Source organism: Xiphophorus hellerii, chromosome 18 (assembly GCF_003331165.1).
Source record: "Xiphophorus hellerii strain 12219 chromosome 18, Xiphophorus_hellerii-4.1, whole genome shotgun sequence".
Classification (NCBI taxonomy): domain Eukaryota; kingdom Metazoa; phylum Chordata; class Actinopteri; order Cyprinodontiformes; family Poeciliidae; genus Xiphophorus; species Xiphophorus hellerii.
Genome location: NC_045689.1, coordinates 10,847,319 through 10,867,865, shown reverse-complemented (window position 1 = coordinate 10,867,865; position 20,547 = coordinate 10,847,319). Strand labels below are relative to the sequence as shown.

Sequence of the window (20,547 nt, the reverse complement as noted above, 5' to 3'; positions counted from 1 at the left end):
ATAAATCTGGAGGCCGGTCTGCAGTCTAATGTTGCTGGCCCCCGATGGTATGGGGGCTAACCCATACCGTAAGGGGTCATAACTTCTGGATTGGAGGTAGTTAGAGCTAGACGAGTCACTTTCGCTACCAGTTTAAATAGATTATCTCTTATAGAGTACTTTTAGGGTAATACCCAGGACTCAGAGATTTTCCGGACCTGTTAGACGGAGAACTGGTCAATAGTAACAACAAAACCACGGTGTAGAAATGACGTTGCACAATCCGTTGGTTTCAAATGTCACCAGTTTTACCTGAAAGGTTTGGTTTGTTACAGCTTTTGTTAAATTCCAACCAAGGCGCTGTCCAATAACTCCGGAGAGAGCTGCAATCAGTTCAAGTTTGTTATGTAAAATACAAGCACTTCTCTGAAGAGGAACATTCATTTGAACACATTAATGCGCAACACTGATTGTAATTTTCACCAAGATCTTTGAAGACTGAGTTACAATTTCAAATCCATCCCACCACAAACACACACCCACGGATGGAGAGTAATTTTTGGATTTCAGTTAAAAATATATATATTTATGGTTTTCCAAAAACAAACAAACAAATGCCATGCTGAAGAATTTACTTTAACCAAACAAGTAATTTTTAAAAAATTCTCACATGGCTGTCAGTTTTAACTAATTGTGTGTACTTCCGCTTTGTGTAACAATATGCAGATTTATGAATCCAACCAATTACAGGCTGTGTTGTAAGTGTCACCATGTAGCATGAGTCAATCACCAGATTGAGCTGCTGGCCTGCTATCAATTTTACATGTTACTGGACGGAGCTAAATGATGGAGCTCAATTTGCCTGTTTTACTGCTGAAAGCAGGAAAAAAGAGGCAATTCATTTTCTTCAAGGAATGGGTAATGTGATTTTAAATCAGTAGAAAATGTAATCTATCCCTAATAAATGTAGTATGATCAAGGATGTTATTTACTTAAGGATATATTAAAGCATGAACCATAGTTCTTCACTGTACATCTTTATTTTATACAGCTATGTGTAATCTGAGGCATCTAAATGTCAAGTTTCAGATCTAACTTGGCAGAAAGGTACTACTGACATGAGTGAACAAAGATCACATGTGGAGTTTCTGATAGCTCTGTTGTTGAGCCACTTTCACTGCAAATGTTTACAGAGGTCAGATAATGATGATACTAAACTTAATAGTTTCATCGCTGCATGATTATAACCCCTTACAGCCACTATGCAAGATATGAAATACTGGATTGGTCAAAATTTACCGCAGCCAATTGCAGAAATACAGAAGTCATTGTTTTTGACTTAACTAAAACCAATGAGGCTAAAAGCCACAGCGCAGACCAGAAACCATGGTGACTCAGAGCAAAGCCTGAAGTCTTTTACCAAATCAGTCTACATCAGATAAAAACATTGTCAAAATGAAAGGTTTCCTGACAAATCATGATAAAGTAAAACTAGAACATAGTGTTATTATAAGTAGGGTATATTACTGAAACTTTGTCTTTATTGGTGTCTAATGTCAACCCTACAAATTCCCAAAAAAGGAATTATGTCACAAGTCACTGCACTAGATGCCTGTTTTTGTAATATATTACAAAGTTGACTGTGAGGTATGATGTATCTCAACTACCATCACTCCACCAGGTAATTATGATAATTCTATTTTAATGTACTTTTTGCCTTGCATATAATCTATTTTTTGTATTTTTCTGGAAATCACCTTAAACTTCCTAGATATGTAAATGTTGCAATCCAAATAAACTTGCTTTGCCTTGTTTCCTTCTTAATACTCACTGTCTACTGTTTCTGCCCTCCAGTCTGTTAGCAGTTGTCTTCTCTTAACAGGAATAGAAAGCATGCACTTTCAGCATTTTAAATATCACAGTTACATTTAGCAGGTGCACATTTAACAGGATGTTCTGTAACCCCTACGTAGGCTTCATCTTCTTGTCTTTCTCTAAATGTGATGCATAAGAGCTCCTGACCCGAAACCGTTAAATGACTCAGACACCTAAATTATCCCCCCTGCAGTGCTCATTCCCTTTTGAAGCTCTTAATGTAATTTCGGTGCAGTTCTTCACATATAAAGTTGAAGGTGATTTGTTGCTGATGTTGGGACTTTAAGCTCTGACTGCACTGCCATGCACATCTAAACGTAAAAGCAGAATAATGTGACGGGAACTATAGTTTCTTGGATTATGATCCAGCCCCGTAAAGCCCGAAAATGTTTCAACAACAAAACAGAAAGAGGGTATTCATGGTATTACAAACAAGACACAGCAAGTTGTAAAGCGCATACCTCAGTCACACCTTGGAAGTAGGGATTTCTATGAAATGTGCTTTTCAGTTCCACCCAGCATTTATTTAAGCCTTTCTTGTGAAAGGAATGGGACCCAGACATGCTCTGATCAGAGAGGTTATATTGGAGCAGAAATGCTCTGTAGGAACACATATATCCTGCTGTCACTTCACAAACCACTGGCATTTCTCACAACAACGATTCAGGACTGGAACATGAAGGGTAGCAAATAACACAGCGGCCTCAACAGCGGTCCACTTTAAAAACCCTCAGGTAAATTTGAAATGACACAAAGGATATCCTGCTGTTCGCTTGCTTTTCCACATCCACATAGAGAGCCTCCACCTGCTGAGCTAGTCTGCCGGACCTGCCGTGTGCTATTGATTGAAACACTGCTGCCAGGGAGTAAGGACCTGGGTTGCAGGGCAACGAATAGGTCACCAAACAGTGAGCAACCTGGCATGGGACTTGAAGTGGATGTTGCATGCTGGATAGAAAGATGAATTTCCGAAGAGTTCTTTGTCAGATGTTGTTTGTTCATTTATTTCAGCCTGAAATTTGTCAGTATGCAGAAATGTTCACTTCTCATTTTACCAAACGTTTTCAGCCAGTGACAGTCCACAATCAAGCTAAGGATATGTTCAAATGGTAATTTAATATGCAATGAGCTCTGCAAAGGATGTCTAACTATATTTAAAATGCCATCTTAAATCTCTAAAAGTAATAACTCACCATGCAAATGATCTATTCCAGATACTTACAGGTGTACGAAATCTAGACGCTCCGACAAATATTTGTGAAAGACTGGGTCACTATCACATGCTTAATGAATCCCAGTAAGTTACCACATACATTATGCTACCACCTATGCAAGAAATCCAGTGGGGAATGTCCTCGCAACCAAATATTCCACAGTCAGCTGTTATTGGTATTGTAATAAAACTGAAGTAATTGGGAACGTTTCAGCCATAAAGTAGTAGGCCACATGCAATCACAAAGTGGAGTCAGCAGATGCTGAGGGGCAAAATCCACAGAGGTCACTAACTTTTTGCAAAGTCGTTAGCTGCAACCCACCAAACTTCCTGTGACCTTCAGATTATCTCAAGGACAGTGTTGAGAGCTTCATGGAATTGATTTTCATTATCGAGCTGCTACATCAAACCAGGAGAATGACACTTGCGTACGTGTATTAGGTCAATTGTTCAGCTTGGTGCAGAGGAGATTATAAAGTGGGCCTGATATGGGTTAGTTCTTGTGATTAGTTCTTTATTTGGACAATATAACACAAGTATTTACAACAGATCCACAAAGAAATAAACAAAATCTGCAGGTGAGATGAGAAAACCCAAAGAGCTTATTATAAATCTCACCACAGGTAACTAAAAATTTCAGCTGCATAAACTCAAACTGACACATTAGAAGTGAAAATACAAGGATATAACATCAGAAAATGATTGTTACACAAGCTAACTGAATAAAAAAGCAAAAGTATAGAAAATAATATTTTAGTGTTACATTTACATCTTTCAGTAAACATTAAGTATAAAGAGACAGCTTTCATCTTAATAGGCTGAATTGCTTTGGGTTGAAGAAATATCTGCTAATTTCTCAGGAAACATGAAACATGTTATTTAAAACTCACCTGAATGGAAATTTTGAAGCTTAGAAAACTGTCCAGTTGCTTGCTTTTAGAAATGTTCAAATTAAAATGATTGTTTGCTCTTAAAAAAAGAACAAAACTAAAGCTGGAGACAAAGAAACTTAAGGATCTGATGCATAGTGGCTGCTTTTGTTCACGTTTCTTTGTTTAACTGTGAATAGGATTGCTACCAAGGTCTTACTCAAATCTACCTGGATTAAAACACAAAGAAAATAGATACAAACATGGCATTGTCTCCGTTGGCTGTTTGGAAAATATGGTGGAGTTGTGATCCTTGTGAGTGTTGAAATTGTGAAACAGTTGGTCCTGGAGACCTAGAACAGATGTGCTTACGGAGTGTACATGATGATGTCATGTATCTGTGTAAGCAATAATTCCAGCTCACTGGACTTTTTTTTAATCTCACTCCTGACATTTCGGCGCAGAGCGACGCTCCTGCTACTTCTTTGATCTTTTCATCCCTTTTCACTTCTGAACTCTTGACTCCCACTCACTTGGACCTCTGGGGACTCTCAGTCCCTGATTGGAGGGCCCCAAGGAACACTGCATGAGGCTGGGGATTTGAAGGTGTTGGGAAGGGCTAGTTGCCGAGGGGGTTAGTGAACAGCAGGAGGAATCAAAGAGACCGCAGCTGGAACAAATGTCCAAACAGTAGTTAGGTGTAGAAAATAACAGGGGGTGGGGAACCCAACAACCAATGGTGCACTCCTGGATGATGAATGATAGTCAGGTTGAAGCTGATAATTCAATTTAATTTCCACTTAATGTTGGTTCAATTCCAAGGCGTAGTCAGAGGCCACAGAGGGTTCTTGTTTGTTGCAACAAAAGCAGAACAACTAAGGGATGAGTTATGAAAATATTGATTGGAAAAAACATGATTGTTTACCATTATTTTGTATCTCATCTAGTTCTTTTGTTCTTCAGCTTTATGTCATCCTTTATGTTTTAGTTTTAGACATAATTTATGTTTTTCAGTTTTTCTGATCTTGTGTACAGTAAATGTACTCTCCAGGGTCCCCAAGGTCTGTATTCAGACAAACACGTGCACCCCAGATTTTTGTGACCGTGCTGACAGTGTCCAACTAGAGCAACAGTAAGACCCCTTAGTGAGCTTAAACATCCCCTAATGGTGGCTCCATACAGGCAAAGAAAAAAGAAATAAAAGTGTATCAAACATTGAGGAAAGGAAGTGAAACAACAATGATGCTTGTTTTAAAATAATACGGTGTCTAAGCAGACTTCTACTGTCTTAAACAAGTCCAATCCTAAAAAAAAAACCATTGGGATTTTTATCAAGGCCATTTTGTGGTTATTCACAAAGAATCCAATGACTAATAACATAAACAGAGGTTCGCCATCAGTGGGCTTCTTGAAAAAAAAAAAAGCATACTTGGAACTGAATAAAGCATTCGAGTAATTACATGACATAAAGGTAGAGTGATTTAAAAATCCAAGCTAATATAGTAATTCAAGTGAACAGTACGTTATTATTCTTACATTGTTTTACTTTTCTATCTGGTGGTCACTCTGGTCAAACTATTTATGTGTTCCATTCTCATTACTGGTTTCAAACAGGAAGATCATTGGCTACCACTGTTTCTGTTGTATGTAATTTCCAGCTTCAGTATAAGTGAGAATAATAGTAATATCTAATATTACATGAAGACAGCTTAAAGGGTCGCTGGCTTTGTTTTAAGACAGTGGGTGACTTAGAAGAGCTTGATTGCTCTCCGACTAGCCCCTAACTACAAACCATCTGGATATGTACTGGATAAATGAAGATGACAAAGAGCAGCTAAAATAACAGTTCCTACAACCTTCTACCTGAACCTTACATCAAAACCCAGAAAGTATCCCTTTAGATCCAAGATCTAAATCTTCACAAACAAAGCTGATAAATTCCAAGCATATGATTTGCAGATCAGACTGGCAAATGACTGCCCCTTTGCGTGTGAGTGTGTGTGTGAGATTCAAGCTAAAGCTTTGGAGTCGGTGCAGATGATTGGCACACAATGCAGATGTGTGGGCAGCAGATGCCATCTGGAGAAAGAGGAGTGGGTTTGCAATAGGAGGGAGACGGGGGGAGGCAGATGCCCCTCCAGAAAGAAAGAAAAAGCCGATGGTTTGACAGAGGAATAAAAGAAACGATGGGAGTGTAATCAATCAAAAAGACTCTGACTCAAATAACGGGAGACAAGAGACACCACCCTCCCACTGCCGCCCTGTTCCGACCACCATCGCCGGCTGTCATCACCAGTTGAGGGTTTGCTACCATTGATTGAACCAGATCAAAAGCCTCCCTTTGGTTGCCTCCTCTGGTTGTTTAGGTTGCCAGGCTCGCCTTCATGGGGAAACGCGAGTGGAAATTCTTACTATCTGCACTTGGTTGTTAACAGCTGAGGTTTTGGGTGAGTTTTGACTGATTCCATTGAAGCACCAGATGCTTTGCTTGCCTCATTAAAAAGTGGGCAGTCTCCGAAGAACCTTTCACCCAACAAAGACATGACATCACCGCCCCAGAAGACACACACCTCTATTGATTAATCCTCATACTTAGATTAAACACTGTATATACAGTAAGGTGTGTCTGTGAAAAGCAAACAGAGCCACATTTTAATACATTTCAGTTAAGGTTACTTTATTTGGATGGCTTGAATTCCCTCTGTATGGACTTGAGCTTGGTATAAAAGTAACAAAAGAGATGAGCAATAGAGAGCTTGTGATCTGACAAGTATGCAACTGTCTTGTAGAAGTAGGTGAATTTTGAAGAAATTTTACCACATAGCTGTACAGTGGAAGGAAAATGCATTGTTTTCCAAATGTTTTCACTTAAAAACAGTTTTGTATTAATGTACATTCAACTTAATTTCATCTGACATCCTGAAAAAAAAATCCATTGGTTAGAATTTCTATATAAAAAAGTCACCTAATTATTTTAATTTAATCTTGATATGAATCCATCTGTTCGGTGAAGGCGTCTGTGGTTTCTTAGAGAATGATAGTGAACAAAGCATCATGAAGGCCAAGTAAAACAGCAGATAAGTCAGGGTGAACTTGTAGAAAAGTTTAAAACATGTTGTAAAACAATATCCAAACTTTGAACACCTCACACACAACTACAAACCTACAAAGACATGGATATCAACCAAAGTTGACATCTGGGCAAGCATAAAATGAATGGCAGCAGCAATCAAGATGATCGCTGTAGCTCTGGAGGAGCTGCAGACACACAGTTGAAGGGGAAGAATCTGTTTACCGGACAACTGTAAAGTGATCAGTCGACAAATATGCCCCTGAAGGAAAAGTGGTAAGAAAAAGTCAAGAAAACATCCATTCTCAAGCTTAATGTTCTCTGTATTGGAAATCTAACACTACACATGTCCATGCACTCACCATTCCCAAGGAGAAACAAGGTGTTGGCAGCATCATGGTGTGGGGATGCTTTTCCTCTGCAAAGACTGGGAAGGCAGTCAGAGTTTTTGGGAAGATGGATTCAGATATGTACAGCATAATCCTGAAAGAAAATTTGTGTGCAGAATACTTTAAGATTTTTAAAAATGTGCCGTCTTTCACAATGGATGGAATATGTCAAAAGGAGAAGAAAAAATCCAGATGACTGAATATTTGTGCATGGTGCAGTAAATGCTTCTGTCTACAGATACAATTTTCCAACTCAGACACATTCAAAGTTTTATATGACTATAATCACAGGAAGAGAGATTACATTTTGTTTTGACTGTCCATCTTCACAGGAAATAAGCAGCCAAGCAACTGATATGGATACAATAATTTGCCCAAGGATAGTCAGGTGTGGCGCATGTTTCCCTGCTGAATCACCATGTCTGTAATCTATAAAAGGCCACATTCCAATTTAGCCGAGACACAATATTCAGGAGGTGCCAGTTGTGGTTTGCAGATCCTTCCTGTGCTCACCGGCAGCTGTGTGTGCTGATGCGGAACGCCCTGACCTGCCCACACAGAGGCAATCTCCTCTGCAGATCATTGAGAGGTTGCCTGCCAACGACAGCAACGTGCCCTTCTCATGGGAGAGACGGCCGACCTGTGTAGGAGGACATAAAAGTGAGAGAGCACCCTGCACTAAACCTCAGCCCTGGACACAGCTGGCTTCTCCGCAAACATGAACAAAGTGGTCTTTGTTAGACGGAAAAGGCAGCGGTACCATCGTTGCCTGCACACTATAACACCAGGTTGGCTTTAAAACTGTAATGGCGAGGGGAATTAAGGAATTAGGTCATTGATAGACAGAGATCAAAAATTCAAAGGCTCAAAGAAAATGCACTTACTTACACACTAATTTAATCAAATAAAAATGTGCTATGAAAAACTGCTTTGGGATTTATGTAAATTTAACCAATAAATATTAGCAGTTAAAAACTTTTTTTTTTTTTGCCAAATCCCAACAATTTTTTTTTAAATTTAAAAGTCTTGAACTGAAAGAAATAAAATAAATTAGCTAAAATAAATTTTTGTGAATTGTTAAGAATATTTTGCTCCTGTTATGAAAAGAAAGATAAAATATAAGAGTTAGTTTGTGAAGAACAAGGCATAAAACTGAAAAACTGAAAATATATAAGCCGGGTGTGGCGTTAATGAGCTGTGACTTCCTCAGGGTGAAGCAGCTCAGGTTGCTAGCAAGTTTAATGTTAGCATGATGGCTAAACTAGCCAAAGCTGAATAAAGATGGAAATTTTACTCCAGTGCAGAAACTTTCTTACCCAAAAGTGTTTTAGTAGTCTTTAACTTTTACTAAGTTGTTGTAGATCTTTTGGGTATAACATTATGACCACCTGCCTAATAGCATATTGGTCTCCATTTTGCTGCCAACATGGTTGAGAATAGATTTCATTTGACCCCTAAAGGCTTGCTATGGTATCCATAAACAAGATGCTAGCATCAAATCCTTTAAGTCCTGTTTGTTGTAAGTTTGGGCCTCCATGCATAAGGCAGATCCCACAGATGCCTGATTGGATGCCTCATTATCCTGCTAAAGGAGGCCACAAACATCAGGATATACTATTACTACTAAAGGGTTTACATGATGAAGAGCAGATAGCAACACCTCTAACATCACTACTTTGTTGTGTGCCATCATAAAAACATTAAATTAAATCACCCAAAATGTCAGGAAGAGGATCGTGGACCCTCCATCTTTATGTACATTTTCTGGATGCTTGAAGGCGTCATCTCATCAAACAGTTATGCCCATGAAGGTGCATGGTGCCAGTCAAGAAGGGGATTGGATTCTGTACCTCAGCAATGAAATTTTGGTTTCTAGGTTTTCCACTTTCTTCAGAATTAGTACTTTAGCATTTGGTCTTATTTTTGATATTTTAGCAGAACTGCTAAAAGACAATGTTTATCTGATAATCAAAAGTAGATCAAACTCATGTGTAAGAAAGAAAGAAAGTTTTACAAGATGAAATTCTGGGATTATTTATGTCACTCAATTTATACTTAATCTTGTGAAAAGCTGTGGCCCAGAATCACAAAAAATGCTGGATTTTAGCTTTATAAAGAAATATAATGATTGTCTACTTGAAAACAAAGACTGATGTTTAAAAGAAATTATACTCATCTCCAGGTTAACCAGACACAGTCCTGCCAGACCACAATTCAGCAGTAAGCCCTGGCTATGTTAACAACAATGGAAAAAAAATAGACATGTGATATTCTGGGTATGCTTACATAGCATTAGCCTTGGAAATTCTTGAAATTGTGCCCCACATTATTTAATAAAATCTTGCTTATGGGGATTTGTTGCAAGTGGAACACAACAGAAACTGACTAACAATAAAGTTTCAAGTGTTGCCTTTAAATTGTATGACTTGATCTTCTCATTTATTTTTGCTATTTACCAAATAAAATAATTATTTTAATTATTATTTAATTATTTTATTAACATCCTAAAACAGGAAAATATTTTCACAATTTAATGGCATAGTGTAAGAAAGAAATATGTTTCTTTATGTAAGGAAATGTTACCTAGATTTTATATACCATCCACTATTAGACACCATGATAACACAATCAACTACCAGAAGTTGTGTTGTTATATCAATACATTCACTCATTGCACTACCAATTTAAACATATCTCTATACTGTTTTCTGTTGACATACTGAAACATCTAATCCAAATGTTTAGGTAGAATTTGTTACCAAACCAAAACAGCTTATGTTTCTAATTTTCTATTAAGGTTTTTATTTACCACTTTACACATGACATTAAGAAACTCATATTTTTTTTAATTTTTATTTAGATATGTTGCAGAATATTTGACGTCTTCTGCAATGTACTTTTCTTTATAGTGTACAAAAAGACAAAAGGACAATAATCCATACAAGTTTGCCACCGATCTCAGAGCAGCTCGTGTCAATTTTTACAAAGTGCATTACCATGTAATGCAAGGGAAGGTCACGCTCCTGCTTGTTCTTTAATCCAATTCCGGAGCCAGAACAGGTGTCGATGTGTCCGCTAGGTGGCGACCTCGGGCTGATGAGGCTCACCTCGGACTGCAGACATGCAGGATCAGCACAGTCTGACTGTTGATAAGCGCAGAGGACAAGAAGAGACGCACTCCTCCTCACCCATGAACCGACTGCTTTATTTGTAGCTTTGATTGCTCATGTAAAGTAAGAGATGAGCTGGTGTTCCCAAGCAGAATAAAACTAATTAAACTGCTTACAGTTTATTATTTGATTCCAATTGGCAACTCACAAATCATGTTTTACAAGAAAATACCCTGCAGCACCCCTCTGTGAGGGGGTCGATGACACTTGAATAGGGGGGCAGTTAATGATTATTTGCACCCCGCTTCCTTGTCCCCGAAGTTTCCTCCTTGAATTGTCGGAGTGCGCGTCCGGGCGCACAGACACGCCTCCAGCCTGTGGATCGCTCGGTGCGTCTCTTTCCTGCTGTCCGCTTCAAACCCATATTCCGCTGGGGAAAGTCAGAGGACGAGAGAGGTAGAGTGGGAGAGTGTGTGTGTGCGTATGAGAGATAAAGAGAGGGAGAGAGAGAGAGGGAGTGAGAGAGCGGGACCAGAGAGAAGAGAAACGCGAGAAAAAGAAGAGAGGAAAAAAGCCGAGCCGCGTCGCAAATGGCACTCATGGCAGGGATTTTGTTCACGGTCACCGTTCTTATTTCTGGGATTTCTACTCTCGGTTCATCGGCACGGATATACCCACCAAATGAAGGTAAGAAGACTACAGCAGACTTTAGACTTCATCCACCCTCCCTGCTCCGCACCGTCCCTGTGCTTGTGTTTGCGCAGCGGAGACCTCTCACTCCGTGGCCCCTCGTTGCGTTTGCACGGGGGCCCCTCAAAGAGTTTAACAAAGGAAAACACAGCGACGATCACTTTTTTTCCCTTCAAGATTCGGCGCGTAAGGGATGTCCAAATGCGCATTGCTCGTTTTCGTCTCGGCTGCATGGAGACCCTGTGTGCATTACCAGATCTCGCTTGTGGTCCCGATGCATGCTGTTTAGTCAAGAAGACGAACAAAAACTGAGCTGAGCTCTAGACGACATGCGCTTAAATGTAAGCGTAAGCGAGTAAATAAAAATTTGATTAAATAAAAATTCAGGACCAAAACTCCGGAATGAGACTAGCAACGCAGCTCCGGACCCAGCAGTGTGAAAGCTCATCGCTCTCTCTGTCACTTTGTGTTTTGATGGAAGACGGCGACAAATTCAAAAAGTTGATTTGCGCGACTCTGCGCGTGTAAGATATGTACCGAAATTTAGGGGGAGAAAAAAAAAAAAAAAAAAAAAAAAAAAATATATATATATATATATATATATATATATATATATATAGAGGTTAAATAAGAGGTTAAATAAAACGACGGAATAATGCAAAAATGTTTACACCAAAAGAGCAGAGGGTTTGGGGTTTAACTTTCTACTGATCGGCCTGGACAGCATTCTCTTCGCGCAGCGTCTTTTCTTTGCAGAATATTTTTCTAATTGTGTACAGAGAGCGGGATTTGAAATAAAGTAATCTGGTAGCAACACCCTGTGTGTCCCCATCGGAGGAGCAAATCTGCATTGGACTCACACAGACGCACTCATTTACACTTATTTTAGTTTCGTACATGAGATATATTTAACATTTTGACATAAACTTTTGTTTCCATAGATTTAATTTCTGTTACTATATGAAATGTGTATATTATATTGAATGAAATTAGCTTTTCAGTGCAGGAGATAAGACATTTTACGCACACTACTTGCTGCCGTTTTGTCTAGAAAACTCATTGCGATTAACGCTCTATTGAGCTATTATGTTATGTTTTATCTCTGTTTTAATTTTAGACTCTTCATGTCTGCATTTGGAACATCTCCAAGCTTAAATGAAACGCGTTAAAAAAACCCCAAAAAAACAATTTGAGACCCATACACCAAACGCTATAAATCATTCTCCTCAACGAAAATCAATCAGCGGCCATCACAGCAGGGGAATTACGCAGAACACGACATACGCAGGGACAACAACAAATTTAATTTTAATTCCCTGCCCGCAATGATATTTCTCATGTGCGGATATTTTTCAGTTTGACTGTTATTTGGTTAAAAATTAGGAAGCCATTTTTCTTGCTATGCTGATGTTGAGTGGACAGTGTGTGACTTACATGCTTGAACGTCTCCTATTCTTGTTTTCCAGTCACGTTATTGGACTCCAGGGCCGTACAGGGGGAGCTGGGATGGGTCGCCAACCCGACAGAAGGAGGGGTATGTAGCAAAAAAAACTGCTCCACCGAGAGAAGATATCCATTATTTGCAGGAGGTTTGGGAGAGGCGGGTGTGATAAATAAACAGTCCTCCCTGATAAGAGTTTTTTTTTTTCCTGGTGAAACCATTCCAGGAATATCTGGGTTGGATATTTAGTTTGTCATTTGTCTAACCTGTCAAGGTATTTATTCTTGGGGTGAGGAGGCACAGGACTTTTGAGATTCTCATATATGATAACCTTGAGTAAAAATGCCACAATATTAAAACTAAAAAAATTATTGAAAACAAATAAGACTCAAAAATATAGCAGGATCTTTTAGCAGAAAAGTGTCAGGTGTCCAAGCTACTGCATAAATAATCAAATATTAATGTCAGTTAAAGCAAATATTTATTTGGTATTTGTTTTTTTGTGTTTTTTTACATAAACTTGAGGAAAACTTTGGAAATCATGTCCCATAACCAGGGACTACATTTAGAAGTAATCAGGTTTTATCTAGTCATTCTGTCTATCAGAGTAACACAAGTCTAACAATCTGATATTTAGTGATAATTTAGTCAGGCTATCTGCACTGGTAGCTAGCCTACAGTATGATTTTAGTTATTTACTTATAGTAACTTTACCTTATTAAGAGTTCTGGGTGGGGTTTCTTTATCGTCCACTACATGAGGATATTCATGTTTCTTGTAGGTGAGGGAAAATATAGGTGTCATATTTCAGCCAGCTGACTGGCTGTGCACAGCAACAGGTGGAAGTGGGGCAATTCTGTGTTACCCAATGCTCCAGGCAGCCATAATAAAACTCCCTCTGGCACTTTTTCTGGCATCTCATTAAACAGACTTCAGTGATGGTAAATTTGAGTGGATTTGAAAATGTAACTTTTAAACCTTGGCATACTTTGAGACGGTAACTAGGCCATGCCTTGCAGTGAGATCATTTCATTCAAGGTAAACCAAAAATTTTGATCAAATAAAATGTGATACTTTATTTTACATGTGGAGACACTTCAGAACACCTGGAGGGTCCCATGAGTTTCCAGAGTCTGCTTCAAGAACCCACACAAACCCCCCACCTCCAATGCCAGAAACCCCTGTTTCCCTTTCTGCTTGCTCCCCTTGCCTCTAACCACTCCGTAATGGTCAGATGCAGGGGCTGATACTGCAGCGGGCGTCAGGTTTCCTGAATAGACGTTGGATTGAATCGGTCTTTGTGGAGAAACTTTATATCCCTGTCCACCATTCAGTTGAGGAGGGAGGGAAAGAGGAAGAGAGAAAGAGAGGGGGGAACTTGGCAGCTTAGAGAGGGTCCTCTGGAACTGATGAATAAGGCAGAAAGTGCCGTGGGCTTCAGCCCCAACAAACCAGAGAGGAAAAGGGTCGACTAAATGTGTGATACCACACTCTACCTGCCTCTGATATTAGATATCAGAGCACAAATAAAATTTGGACACCTCCTCCAGCTCTACAATGGGTACATTTTGATAATGTGTTTAATATCCTCAAGAACCTGAATGAATAGTGTCTTTCATTAGACAAAAATGTTTCACTCCTGAATTTTAGTTGACTTGCACAAATAAAAAGAGAAACACCAGTGAACCTTTTAAAGTTTTTTTTAAAAAAACTATATCATTTACAACAATTTGGTCTGTTATTGAATCTAAAATTATTGACACAGATGTTAGATGCTATACTTTTGACCCTGCACAAACAAATCTGTGCTGCGCTCTGGTCCTGCTATCGGCCATTTTATCACAAACCATTGATTGACAGGGTCCTGGCAGCTCCTGCGAGCCTGCGTTCACCCTCTCATTATGACCAATTGATCTCATTCTGCCTTTTTCCTGCTATCAGGGAAAGGGGCAGCCTTATCTCAGCGGCGCTAGATTTTCACTACAAAAGGGGAAGGGTGGGAGGGTGTGGGATGCAAAGGGAAGGGAGCAGAGTGGAATAGAACAGCAGGGAATGATAGACATTTTCTCAAATCATACAGCTGCAGCTGTATTTAGTATTATCCCTTCCACCTCCTGGGAAATAAGGTTTTAATCCGGAGTGTTTACGATTAGCCATTGAGTCATATCTGCCAGCATCGCCCATATCTCCCATCATCCCGGTTCTATTCGTTTTTGTATGGTTTTCCAAATAGCTAGATTTACGCCAGCCAAAGGCTCGTCTGCTTCTGTTTACAGTCCGGCTCATTCAAAGACTCTTTTTAAACTCACAGTTAAAAAACTTGAGGGAAGCATAGTGCTTTGAGCCTCTCAAGATGAGGTCCATATTTGCTCAACAGTGCTCTGTTGAGAGGGGGAACTATATCGTAAGTAAAACAAACACTACCCTTTGGCAAAAATAAGCCAAATCGCACAGGGTAAAATAATCCATGCACCTCACATCAGTACCTCCCTTCTCTTTATGAGTTCATGCTAACCTCAGTGAACATATGCGTCTCGGTCTGCAGGTCTCTCTTGATTATAGAGACACAAAGCAGGCCAGGGCCCATTAGATCGTTAGCACTTGTTCAAAGACTTTCTGGATCTGTGCAATGCGGTGATGGCATTCTTTCCTTTATAACTACTCTAATGTTCTTAAACATCCACACAATGTTTGTGTGTGAGCTGGAAATGGATTTCTTTCTATATCACTCCCTTAAGTAATTGTACTGAAGATCATTGAGGCATAAACCTCATTACACACTCTTTCTTTCTGATACTTCAGTAAAGGCAGTGAATAAAAGTGGCTTTGTGATTCCATATTAAGGTCTAACAAGTCTATTAAGTGTAATTCATAAAACATGCATTAAGTTAAGCAGTCAGCTCAAATATTGACTAAAACAGTCAAATGCTCCTTTGAGGTTACATTACCTCAGTCATGTTAAGCATTGCACAGCCCGTTATGATTATGAGATGTTTTTCAGATGTCCTTAAACCTTAACAGGTTTTTTTGTACTACTTTTTTCATTATTGTTTGTGGCATACAACTTAAGCTGTAAGATCCATCAAGTCTAATTTCATTCTTGTTACATTTTTTTTCTCTTGGCCTTTCCCCAGTGGGAGGAAGTAAGCATTATGGACGAAAAGAACATCCCCATCCGTACATACCAGGTGTGCAATGTCATGGAGCCAAATCAGAACAACTGGCTCCGTACTGACTGGATCCCCCGTGGAGGTGCCCAGCGTGTCTACATCGAGATCAAGTTCACCCTGCGGGACTGCAACAGCTTGCCGGGGGTCATGGGAACCTGCAAGGAAACCTTCAATCTTTACTACTACGAGTCCAACAATGACAAGGAGCGCTACATCCGGGAGAACCAGTTCACCAAGATAGACACCATTGCCGCAGATGAGAGCTTCACTCAGGTGGATATCGGGGATCGCATCATGAAGCTGAACACGGAGGTCCGGGATGTGGGTGCCCTGACACGGAAGGGTTTCTATTTGGCATTCCAGGATGTTGGAGCATGCATTGCCCTTGTTTCTGTTAGGGTTTTCTACAAGAAATGCCCATTATCCGTGCGAAACCTAGCCCAGTTTCCTGATACTATCACTGGTGCCGATACGTCATCGCTGGTGGAAGTTCGTGGCTCGTGTGTGGATAATTCAGAAGAAAAGGAAGTTCCTAAGATGTACTGCGGAGCTGATGGAGAGTGGTTGGTGCCCATAGGGAACTGCCTGTGCAACCCTGGATATGAGGAACGCAATTCAGAATGCCAAGGTAAAAAACTGCCTTTTTTTTTTCTTTCTTACTGTTTTCTTTTGCCTAATTCTAAATGTTTACATCAAACTAACCCCTCAAATCCTGACCACACTCATCCTTTAGTAATGTTCCCTTCCCCCCACCTGTAATTCTTTGTTTTTATCCCCTTTGTTTTCTCTCTTTGTCCTGTGCTTTCCTTTCTCAATTTACCCACCTAGCACTCTGCTGGAAATTTTTATCTCCTCGCTCACTTGCTTTCTCCAGGCTTTTCATGGTGTTCTTGTGTGATAGAAGTAATGATGACTGTAAGTGGAGTAATTAGCAGGCCCACTGGGAGGTGTTGTGCAAAGGGATGTATCCCAGGAGAATTGGTGAAACTGGGAGTGTAGCTTAGAGCTCCAACTGGTTCACACTACTGCTGTGTCTTTCACCCCACCTGTTCTTTCTCTTGCTCCCAATGGAGCCCAAAGCTTGAAAAGGAAATAGACAGCTTTGGGAAGAGTGGGAAAGAGTGAAATAGGCTTTACGATTCCAAGCATGTTTGGGAGGAGTGAAAATGCTGCGGTGAGATTGGGCTGAGATGCCAATGTTTGTTTTGAAGGACTATCCTTTTTGGACAATTATTCTAAAATCAGATTGTTGTGATTCTAAACCTGGCCCTTGAGCAAAGATTAAAACGTAATTTTAGAGTTCCCTCTTCTAGTTTCTTTTTCATTTCTGTAATTTCTTAATAGACAGTCTGCTGTCTGTTTTATTATGCCCAGTGTAAAGTGAAGCACATGTGGCACAGCACCATTTTTGTGGATCATGTTGAGTGTTTTACCAGTCTGACCCAGGGTTGTAAGTTGTCCTGTAGGGCGGATGCCAGTTTTGCTTCACTGCTTTATTGGTAGACACCTCCAACAAGCCCATCACCATCACATACAAAAAGCAGTGAGCTGCAGCAGCGAGGGGTCAGAGGCTGGGCACGGGTGATTAACAGGAGGGACGGACCACTACACCTCTCCTAATTTACGAGGGAGCCTTTATCTTGGAGAACTAATTGCATGACAAACAGGTCTGGTGATTTAGGGGTGCCAGTGGCTACTTGGGGGTAGGGACGGGTAAAAGGGTTCAAGTAGTCACAGATAGGGCATGGGGGTTCTTTTTGTATATATGACCAAAAAAGGCTTCCCTGTTACTGGTTTCAGACGATTCCCACCAGGTTTTCTTTCCTGGAGTAAGGAGATCAAAACATGGTTAGTTGCATATCTGACATAATGCTTTTTTGGCACACTGTAATGCAGTTTATGATCATACCACCTAAATTTTTGGAAAAAGAAATGTCTTTGATCCTATTCACTTAACTCTATCTTATACTGGCTTTAGAAATTAAAGTATTGTCCTTATCAGAGTAATTCCTGTTGAGAAAAGTAGCTGCTACAGAAAGCTGTATGTATACGCAACCATAGATTTTATGGGACTAATGCAGTCTTGTTATATTTTGCCAGCTCTATTCTGACACTGCTTGTTTTTAAGCCAATGTATCCATTTAGGTCACATTTCACTGCAGCTCCTTGATTGTGTTTAAGTTAACAATGCCAGCCAATCCATTACCTTTTAGCTTCAGTTACAATGTTTATATTTTAACATTTCACTTGCAGTCGTACTCTGGGTGACATGTCTCGAGTGCAGACTGAGCAAATGAACTCTACTGACTCCAGGGTTAAAAGGTGCTGCTCACTATTGGTTCTCAAGTGCACTGATGAGCTGGTTAATATTCCCACAAGTGACAGTCTCTATGGGAGAATGGCTCCACATCTCGAAGGACATGTTGACCAAGAAACTCTGACAGAAGCTAGTTTTGGGGGCAGGGTGGTTTTCAAGGACAACCTGAGGGTTTTGTTTTTCTCTGTGTGTTTTGTGATTTGAAACAATTTTAACTAAACAGTGTGTCAGTCTGCACTTAGACTAGATAGTTGTGCACCCTCATACTCAAAGGTGTTTTGTGCTTCACATGGTATCGTTGTTAGAAGGTGTGCATTTGTAGGCTTGTGTGTCTTTTCTCTTCCTGTGTATGCGTGAGGTTATAAGGGCACCTTGGCCCCTGGTTCCCAGCCTAAGATGAATGGAATCTCCTCCATCATTGTTTGGGTGACAGGAGAGCCGACTGAGGAGGGTGATGTTTGGGGAGAAAAGGGAGCCGAGGGGGAGCTTATGGGGCACAGAAGACTTGCATTCTCCTCCCCTGGTTGAGGTCAGAGGTTGCCCCCTTCTGCATCCATCTTACTGCTCTGTCTGACAGGGTTGTGGATCCAGGATTGATTAAGACGTCAGGATTTTGACAGCTGTGTCGGTAGAGTTTGTACGTGAGTCTATACTCAACATAGACCTGGGTGAGTATGGTGTACCCCCAGGGCCAAGGCAAGAGGGACAACCAAGAGAAACTGAGGGCCAAGGGCCCCCCTGATCTAAGGAGAGGGCTCTGTCTGTTTGTGTTCGAGATCCATTTCTCTGTTAACTATGCCCCTCACCCTCACTACCCTCATCCCACCCCATATGTTCTGTAGGGATGATGAAGGTCATGGAAGACTCTCGCTCCTCATCTGGTGAGGAGCGTCTTTACTGTTGAAGGTGCAGATGAGTGTAGATGAGGTATTTGGAGGATGACATTAGTAAGGATTCTGTAGGCCATTATACAAACATAATTATAGCCTCTACAGCATTTTTGACACTGAAAGAAAAACTTTCTTCCAATAGCCACACATAGCAGGCATGTGTGCTTTCATTAAAATCAGTGGATTTGAAGTTATGATTTATTTGCCTTCATGTTGTATAGGTTTGTGTATGTTGAGGATGCAGCCTTGTTGAGGCGTCAGCAGTTTCATGTGACACTGCAGATTGCTTGCTCGCTGAGCTGTGAACAGGTTTCCTGCATCTCAGTCAACACACAGCATGTCTTTTGTTTCCTTTGTGAGATTCTTGTTGACAATTGCATTCTCTTCCCCTTCAGTAGGTGTACTTGATTTTTTTTGCAGGATTTTGCAACATGTTTGGAAAAATTAGTCCCATGGACAACACTGTCATGTTTGTATGACTAATTGCGCTCACAAGACGTCACCATACATAATTCTCATTTTCATGAGCACAAGACCAAGATATTTTACTGCTGTTTTTGTGGAAACAAAATATTAAAGGTTTTTCATTTTCACAAAAAGAGCAAAGATGATATAAATCGCAAACTGTGTTTTAAAAATTTTCTTTGATCAGTTTACAATTCTTCAGTCCAGGTCGGACCAGTTTATTTATTGTGGTTTCATGTTAGTTTTTATCTATCTTTATCTATGGTTATGCTTAGAAGAGAAAAAAAAAACGTAAATGCAATTTTTTAAAACAAATGAAATCAATGTTTTATGTATTGTATATTCTATTTCATTCAGGTATTTTAGATTGGAACTGTAGATGAACAAATGTCCTCCCAACTGATTAAAAACCGTAAAATTAAAACAAATATTTGGGACCAGTTGGAAGCTTTAAGATTAATGCTAACTTTAGCATAGTTAGATGCTAATGATTACCCAGTCATGGTATTCTTACACTGTCCAGTATGGTGACCATATTTTGATTTTCAAAAAAAGAGGACACTTTGACCAGTCATGACACACTTCTATTATACTTGGTCTACTTTCTTGTTGACATGCTACACATCTTCTCTAATTTGGGCATATTTCTGTAGAGGATCTTTGAAATCACGAGAAAATATAACAAACTATTTGAAAACCCAACAAGTAGAAGCTCAAGAAGTATTTGGAGAGCAAAGTTGATTAGTTTTACAGAACTGCTTAGAAGCCTGCATGCCTGACTCAAACCTTTTAACGTACATTTTCGATTGATTTAATGCTGTAAAAAAATATATATGGTGGGGAATATTGCTTCTATTGATCCTGGAGGCTGGACATGGCTTTTACCTATAGTCAATTTACTGAAGAATAATCCAAACCTAAACTTTAGCCAAGCATTGCTCTAGATGTCAGATTCAAGTTTAAAATATTATTTGTGCTTTTTTTTTTACACTTAGAGTGTTGATTACTCAAACATAATTAATGCAATTCTTTTACATTAAAGATTGCTGTAGCTTTTTTCTGACTAGAG

At 39.8% G+C, this 20,547-nt stretch overlaps 1 protein-coding gene and 1 long non-coding RNA gene across 6 annotated transcripts in view; one reads left to right on the top strand and one right to left on the bottom strand.

Annotated features, from left to right (window-relative positions):
- Nucleotides 1-7,018: 7,018 nt before the first annotated feature.
- On the bottom strand, nucleotides 7,019-12,726 carry LOC116737425 (uncharacterized). Its single transcript, XR_004342818.1, has 4 exons — nucleotides 12,630-12,726; nucleotides 7,909-8,035; nucleotides 7,369-7,433; nucleotides 7,019-7,268 (listed from the first exon to the last, which is right to left on the bottom strand). It is a non-coding gene; the product is annotated as an uncharacterized LOC116737425 (long non-coding RNA).
- epha4l (eph receptor A4, like) overlaps nucleotides 10,398-20,547 on the top strand; it is a 67,561-nt gene continuing 57,411 nt past the window's right edge. Inside the window, exons 1-3 of one of the 5 annotated variants that reach the window (XM_032590542.1) lie at nucleotides 10,398-11,192; nucleotides 12,662-12,729; nucleotides 15,771-16,434. In XM_032590542.1, coding sequence (XP_032446433.1) covers nucleotides 11,096-11,192; nucleotides 12,662-12,729; nucleotides 15,771-16,434 — 829 coding nt within the window. In that variant the 5' untranslated portion in view covers nucleotides 10,398-11,095. The remainder of the gene's footprint in view (nucleotides 11,193-12,661; nucleotides 12,730-15,770; nucleotides 16,435-20,547) is intronic. The other 4 variants (XM_032590540.1, XM_032590543.1, XM_032590544.1 and 1 more) reach the window with 4 other exon arrangements.